We start from the raw sequence: 8,395 nt of genomic DNA on the forward strand, positions 1-8,395 counted from the left end.
CTATCTTCCCATGAGGAATGAGTTGAAGGAAGGATAACTATCTAAAACGCTGAGAAAAGCTTTTCCATCGGCCACTGTTCTGTGATTTACTTGAGGCAAAGGCTTGTCTGGAATTCCAGGAATGGTAGCCTCTCCCTCCAACATCTTCAATGCTTCTGCCATACTTGGTCTGAATGCCACTGCAACGTGTGTACACAAAATGCCCACTAAAACAAATCTCTCCATTGTACTCACCTCTCCACTCTCAAGCATTCTGCAATCTACCATTTGATCCACTCTATTCGCTTTCAGAAGCTTCCATGCCCAATCGGTAATAAGGTATTCAGATGAACACGCCACAGAAGTATCCAGAGCCTTTCTGCCGCTCATGATTTCCAACAACAGAACTCCAAAGCTGTAGACATCGCTACGATTCGTTAGAATTCCATAGAGAGCATACTCAGGCGCCAAATACCCATGTGTACCAGCTATTCTTGAAACGAGGTACGATTCCCCTTCCGTTGTCTTCCTCGCCAGCCCAAAATCCGCAACACAGGCATTCATGTCATCATCCAGCAGAATATTACTGGCTTTGATATCTCTGTGATAAATCGCAGGCTTAACGCCAGAATGCAGATAACACAAACCCTTAGCGATGCCCATTATAATGTTCTTCCTCTGCTCCCATGTCAGTGCTTTCCCATTTCCATAAATGTGTTGATCGAGGCTGCCATTAGCCAGGTAATCGTAAACAAGAAATCGCTGGCACCCATCTTTTCCATCACTCGCAACGCCAAATCCTCGCAGAGCCACCAAATTCGGGTGTTGAAAGCTGCTGATGATCTCCACCTCCTTCAAGAAATCCGAGTCTTCATCGATAGAACACTTCTTCATTCTTTTCACAGCAATCATATGACCATCGGGAAGTGTGCCCTTATACACCATTCCAAAACTGCCCTGCCCAGTTAAATTGGCACAACTGAAATTGTTCGTTGCCTCCTTGATTTGCCGTACATTGAACCACACTTTACCCATGTTGGGTTTCACAGCGTTACTCAAAAGGCTTCTGTTAATTCTCACAAAACGCCTGTGCTTGCCGCCCAATTTCGCCCTGGCCCATCTCCAGTATCTGATTCCTATTCTGCAGAGCAAGATCATAGCTATGGCGGCACCCACACAACTATATAACACCTTAAAAGAAAAAACACTATAGCTTGCAGACTTGTTTTTAATTCTTCCTGATGATCTTTTCCTTGAGTTTTTCCACAGCGAATGTTAGTAAGTTATAAAAGGGGCAATATCGAGTTGCTACAACTCTTATCTGAACCCGAATGCCCTTTCATGTTTTTAGTAGTCTTTTGATGTTTCGTCATGGATGCTCAGATTTATCCCTGACTTTGTTCCGAGCTTGGTATCGCAATTAAAGACGAGGAAAATATTGGAACATTTGGAACATTCGGCTTGCAAAAGAGTTCTTCGCTTATAGAATTTGTAAGATCCAGTCTGCTAAATTATAGAGAAGGAATCTGACGCCTTTGGACTATTACAGAAAGATGGAAATTTACGTATTTTCCATTGACTGAGTTTGGAATCTTAGATGAATTCTAAACCAGCAATTCCTTCCTCCGCCAACACAATTATTTGGGTACATGCTTGAGATATAACTGTATTCAAATTAATTGGATATGAAAAAAGAATAAGTTAATTAAATGCAAATCTATAATCTGGTTTGAAAGGAGATTGATAATTATGATAGAAAAAGGTGTTTTAATCAATTCAAAGAATGTATGTCATACTCAAATTCTTCTGTCGTGGTAGCTTGTTTGGTTAAAAATGTTAAAAATGTTTACATTGTTTCCTACAATCTTCAATTTGTTTTCATTATCCAGCATAATCTTGGATTTAAAACTATTATCAATTTTAGAAAACAACTTTATATTACTAGACATGTGATTAGAGCACCTCGAATCTAAATACCAAACATCTTTCACATCATTTTTAGCTTTGTCTTAGGGTAAAAATAAATTATTTAAGGAAGCCTCTTCACTCTTTTGAGCATGATTGACATTTTTATTGTTGTCACTTGATTTAAGTCTACAATCTCTTTCAAAATGACCAATGATTATACTTGTTACAATGGTAACACTAGATTTTTCTCTTGTCAAATTTGTCTCTTCATCTTCCTCCTTGACCACGTCTTCTTCCTTTGTTTCTTCTTGAACAAATATGATTCTGACCTCTACCTTGGCCTTGATTAGTCTTGGAGCTACTACTTGCATCTTCATTTTTTAAAATTTGCACCTCAGATTAAAAATATTTCTCATTAACATCTTGAGATGAATCTCTCAATCTTTCCTCATGTGACATAAGAGATGGACTCTTACGAAGAGGGAAGCTTACGTAGTTTCTATTGACTGATTTTGGAAGCCGAGGTCAATTGTAAAGGTTTGCATATGCCTTCCTTCACCAAGGACAAATATGGAATATATGAAAAAAAACACAATTTCTTTGGATAAAGACTCGATATGGAAATGTATTATATATTTGTGCATTTGTAACTTGTGATCAAATGTTATGGAAGTGCATCTATTATGTATTCATGTATATCATACAAAGTCATTTCTATTTTAAATTATCGTTCATTTTTAATCAGAATAATTAAAATATTGAAGTATGTACAATTTTTTTAAAATGCTAAGAAAATTTATCAAAATATATGTCATATAATAGAAGGTGATGTTTGGACTAAAAGCTAATTTGATTTCCTTATATATGAAGTTTGGTTGCTATTTTTATGGTTCTCGATCAATGTAATTATATATATATATATATATATATATATATATATATATATATATATATATGTTTGGTTGCTATTTTTATGGTTCTCGATCAATGTATATATGTATATGTATGTGTGTGTGTGGAAAAGGAATAAATTAATAAAATGCAAATTTATAATTTGGTTTAAAAGGAGATTCATATTTATGATAGAAAAGGGTGATGATTATGTTTTATGAATCCCAAGAATCTATGTGAACATGGGCATTCTCACTGTTGTAAATCAAATTTAAGGTTTCTTTATTTAATTTTCTATGTAGATTTGATTTTAATGATTGTTGGCTTCATTTTCTATCTTCCTAGTTTAAAAAAATGTTATAGTTTTTCAAATGGCATGCATCATCATGCATTAAATTCAGTTTCTTCTATTGTAAATTAGCTTGGCTGATTCAAAAATGTTAAAAAATGTGTCTTAATCACATATATCTCTAGTCATCCTTATATACTACTTTACTTGTCAAGTTGTAGTCATAAATCTAGATATTTATAGTTGCAAGCTATTAGTATTTAAACTTCTTCTTAAGTGTCGTAGGTTTTTGCACTAAGTTGTCATAGCTTGACCATCTTATAATTTTTGTAAGAATATAATGTTGCACTTGATCAAGCTTTTGAGAGAGACAATATAGGTTTTGACAAAGTATAAGGTGAACTTGTAAGCATAAATCACTATAAGAAATTCTAGATGTGTTTGTAAATTATTTTATAGAGATCGTGCTTCTAGGGAGGTTTAGTTTGATTCATAGGCATGTTTTGTTTCATTTTTGTCAAATAAAAGCTAGTAGTATTGCAATTAACAAAATGTTCATTTTTTGTGTATTCATAACTTGTGATCTAATATTATTCATTTTTTGTGTATTCATAACTTGTGATCTAATATTATGAAAGTGCATCTACTCCACATTTGATATATACCATACAAAATCATTGACATTTTAAATTATTGTTCATTTTTTAATCAGAATTATCAAAATATTAAAATATAGATAAACCTTATAAACCATTAAACAAATTGATTTAAAATAGATGGCATATCATAGAAGGTGAAGTTTGGACTAAAAGATACTTTGACTTTCATAGATATAAATTTTTTAATTTGAATAAAATATCTTATATATGATAAGATTGTTGTCATTTTTACGGTTTTTGATCAATGCAAGTTTTTGGTTAAAATAGGTTGTAGAAAGTAAGAAGTTGTTGGTAGTTTAATAGGGCCAAGCTTAAACAACACACACTAAGCTGACAATGCTTATGTGGTCGAGCCAACAATGTCTCCTTAAACAATACCTTTGTCATTTCTGTTCGTTCTCACATCAACTGTTAGAATGGTTTTATTCACCATTTAGAACGATTTTATTCATGTTTCAATTATACCTCTTCCATATAAGATTCCTTTGTTGCATGAAAAATCAACAATCTATTTATTTTGTCCCACATTTGTAGCAAAAGCAAAAGTAAAGTAGAACTTGGGTTATAAATACAATACAAATTTGAATAAGTTTAATTCAATGATATGATCTTTAATATAAATTTAAAATTATTCATTTATTATAAAAAAGTTGAAATAGTTTGGTTTCTAAATAATTATAATGCTGAAATAAATTTTGAAATAAGTAGATAGGATTTATTTTATACAATAATAATAAGATAAAATTAATATATTTTAATAATAATTTTTTTTAATGATTTTATGTTTAGTTGTATCAATTAGAAGTAATTTTTTTATTTAAAAAATTATTTTTAATATTTTTAATATTAAAGTTATTTTGTGTATTTAAGAAATAGATTTTTAATTTTAAGAATATTTTTCTTTATTATTTATTATATTATATTTATTTTATCTATAAATTATTAATTTTGATTTACAAAATGAATATAGATATATACAAAATAGTTGTTACAAACTTTATAATTATAGTATTTCATACTAATATGAAATAAAATTTGACAATGTCACGATTATAGATACATATTTCATATATGTTTAAAGAGAATATAAATATATTATTTGTAAAATATAAATTCTAACTAGGTGAAATACAAAATCTCTTTTTATAGTGTCGATTAAAAAAAAACTATATTTCATTGGAAAAATTATTTTAAGTTAAAAAATTATATTATATTATATTTTAATTTATGTTTGACTAGTCTAAATTGTCTAGATTTGGCTATCCGTCATTAGAAGAGACAAAATTTCACAAGTATTGAAAACTTGACAAGATTAATGTACTTGAATCTTTTCAATAGACTAGAAAGTTACAGAAGATTGCATTTTTAAATTGTAAAGTTTATAATAAAGACTACAATTTTAATTGGCGAAACATTTAAAAGTATGAAAAGAATTAATATAAATCATTTTTAATTTTAGTATTGTTGCTTGTTGTTGGTGGTGCATAGACAACATATGGAATGCTCATGAGTCTATATCAAGAAGTGGATAATCTTTCAGAAGTAGAAACACATTTGAACACAGGATCATTCCTTCGCCAAGGACATATATGGAATATCAAAAAAACAATTATTTTGGATAAAGACAATTATTTTGGATAAAGACTTGTTATGGAAATGTATTATTAATTCAATATGAATATGGAAATTTGACTTGAGGCAAATACTCAAAAAAAATTCTTAACATTAACGTAAACTACCCATGTTAAGGACTACTTAAGGATATGGCATAAAGCTAAACACATAGGTTGACGAAACTTACACGTAAGTAATATGCACTATGATAATTATATAAAACAATGGGATGATGTGGACGTTGAACTATTGTGATGTTGACTTTGTACATATCAAGGCAATTCTTTCATATAGAGTATTTTTACCTATGTTTAAATGATTGTAATATTGTACTAAGGCTAGCGTGGTTTGACTTAATAGTCAAGGTACTCTAAAGTTTCCCTAAACCCAATAATAGTTGAGATGAATAGAAAAAAAAAAGAAGGGGTTTCAGAGATACGATATATCTCCTCATGTTCTTTCGAACTTATTCTTCAATTAATTTGCTATTTGCATTTTAATTGTATTATTATATTTTGTGTAATTCTTACAAATTATTTTATTAGATCATCATGATATTTAATTGAACGTTTGTTTGAGTATTTGTAGTTTTCAAGGTTTGGTGATTGGTATTTTGTCTTATCTTATTTGTGAAACAAAAGAACTTGGAAGAGAAAAAGTCAAAGGCTAAAGTACAATGAATTGGCTTGAGGTTTAAGAGTTTAGGGATTTGACTTACCTTTTTTTGGCGAGGATGAAAATTGTATTACAAAAGTTTGATGTCCAAAGTCCGATGAACATAGGAACTTTGAAGCTTGACATCTAATGCCCAAAAACCTAAGTTGAATTTGAAGCTTTAAAGGGGACCATTGATGATCGGGGTTTAGACAATAAGCCTTACTCCTTTCACAAATGTAACAAAAATTTATAAGTAAAGGTTTTGATCAATGAAGCCCAAAATACTTTGAAATTTCTTATAGTTTTTAGTTTAATTATAGGATTGAGGAAGGGTTTTAAGTTTTTGATTAAGGCAAAAATAGGTTTTGAAGGGACCCGAAACCCTTTAACAGTATCAAAGCTCAGTGAAGTCTTAATAAGAAATTAAGCCAACAACAAGCACAAAAAACTGAACAACCCCATAATAGAAATTAACCACATTACATCAAAGGGGCAAAAACCAGATAGAGCACAAAACAAAAACAAGAGAAAGCAAAAAACACAAGGCATAGAAAAGTCAACAAAGAACCAGCACCAGAACAACAACCCTAGTCCAGCAATGTCATGGACTGTTCCATCTCTTTTTCAATCGTGATCATTGTGTCAGTGATTTTCTTGAGCTTCTGAAAGTCAAGAGGAGGTCCAGCTGCCTTTCTCTTCAATGTACCTTTGGTCCTTTTGATGGGTCCCGAAGAAGTATCATATTCAGTATTAGCGTCCACATCCACCACTTCCTTCATCTGGAACTGCTCTTCGAAGTTACTGATCATATTCTTAAAGCTTTCCACAATGGAACAAATCACCCCACGACTATTTTTTACAACCATCCTGATGGATTCCTTAATTTTAGCATTTTCATTTTCCAAAGGTTACATCCTACCATCATAGCCCTTCTTGAAATGGTCAAAAGCCTTCATAGTAGTTTTAAGACATTCTATGACAGAGGCCATATCCTTCTTAGACCTGTGGGTCATCCCATCTGACACCTGCACTTTCTCCATTTGCTTGACTTTATCTTTGACAATTTCCAAATTGTTGTTGTCAGCGCTTTGTTTAAGCTGGATGTCCTTAATCTCATGAAAAATCCATTTAAAAATCTTAAAAGTATCCATAGCCCCATTTATAGACAAGGCAAGAATATCATTAACAAATTACGTATCAGAACAAAGTAAATGTGAAGAGAGTTCTAAAGAGCTTGGAAAGGGCTGGCGTTTCTCAAGGTTCTAATCAAGAAGGGACTCACTAGAAGCAAAGGGAGAAGGACTCTTACCCTAGCTATGAAGATTTTCAACCAAAGCAGCAGCAAGGTTGATAGGGAGGCTCCTTCTTGCTCGAGTCAGCTTGACTCACTCCAAGGAAGGCCTTTTCTCCTAGCCTAGTCCAGGAATACTCTTCTCTATTCCCCTAATCTACTCTAGGACCTCACTATCAAAGTTTGTTCCTCACTCCTCATGAATTCACTTTTGTAAATTCATCAGCTCATCAAACACCTTACAGGGTTTCTCTACCATAGTTTAATCTTACAACTCCTCTCGAGTTGTTTCTTAATCATCCTAGGATCTACTCTTCATTAGATCCCATCTCCCTTGTTCTGAGGCTAATAGCCTAGACTCCCAAACAACCCTGCTTATTATTTTCCTTAGTCACTGGTACCTAGTCGGGCTATCATCAAGCTCACCTAGGGCCAGTCTGTTGAAACGGTCATCGCCATTCCCTGGAATTTTACCAATGGAACCCTATAGTACATGTTTGGCTCTTCTTGACAACTTCCAATGGTCGTGTGGATCCCACAATGGAGCTTCAAGACAAAGCCATGACTGCAATTAATTGTCACCAACAGGAAAAACAAGAAAACAAAACACAACACTATCTACAGAGTCGAACTTGGCACAGTTACAGAATTGAAACTCACACTGTGCAGGAAAGAAACTTCTACACTATCTACATCACCATTTGAAAATTTAAACCAAAATTAACAACAAAGAGGAAACCAAGAAATGATCTTTCGATCTATTCACAGAACAAAATTGTCTTATGGAAAACTCCAAAATCCAACCGAACCCTTACAAAATGCCCATTGGATCTTATATAGCTTCTGCACATGTTGTGCATCATCCCTGAACGGATGAGATGCACCCTCGACACAATCAGTTGTCTGCAGTAACCGTCCTTCAATCTCCTTCGGGTCATCGGGTTCGCGCCATAGAAACACTTGGCTTCCAAAGAGTGGCATCGAACAAACTTAGGCTGCAATGAGTCCCGAACAAGTTCCATTGATGGGTCAGTTTCATCGACGTCGAGAAAACTGAAGGCGGTTTCATCGACATCGAGAAAACTTCGGCTACGATGAGTTCCGAAA

The 8,395-nt window shown here is 32.9% G+C and overlaps 1 protein-coding gene across 1 annotated transcript; it reads right to left on the reverse strand.

Moving 5' to 3' along the window:
• Window positions 1-1,137, reverse strand: LOC131027127 (probable receptor-like protein kinase At1g11050). Its single transcript, XM_057957118.2, has one exon. The coding sequence runs from the start codon at window positions 1,135-1,137 to the stop codon at window positions 1-3; it is 1,137 nt and encodes a 378-aa protein (XP_057813101.2).
• Between the last annotated feature and the right edge of the window lie 7,258 nt (window positions 1,138-8,395).

Source organism: Cryptomeria japonica, chromosome 5 (genome assembly GCF_030272615.1).
Source record: "Cryptomeria japonica chromosome 5, Sugi_1.0, whole genome shotgun sequence".
Classification (NCBI taxonomy): domain Eukaryota; kingdom Viridiplantae; phylum Streptophyta; class Pinopsida; order Cupressales; family Cupressaceae; genus Cryptomeria; species Cryptomeria japonica.

What these genes read in the sequence shown, in the direction of transcription:
- LOC131027127 (XM_057957118.2), bottom strand. Translation starts at nt 1,137, where the DNA reads ATGATCTTGCTCTGCAGAATAGGAATCAGATACTGGAGATGGGCCAGG.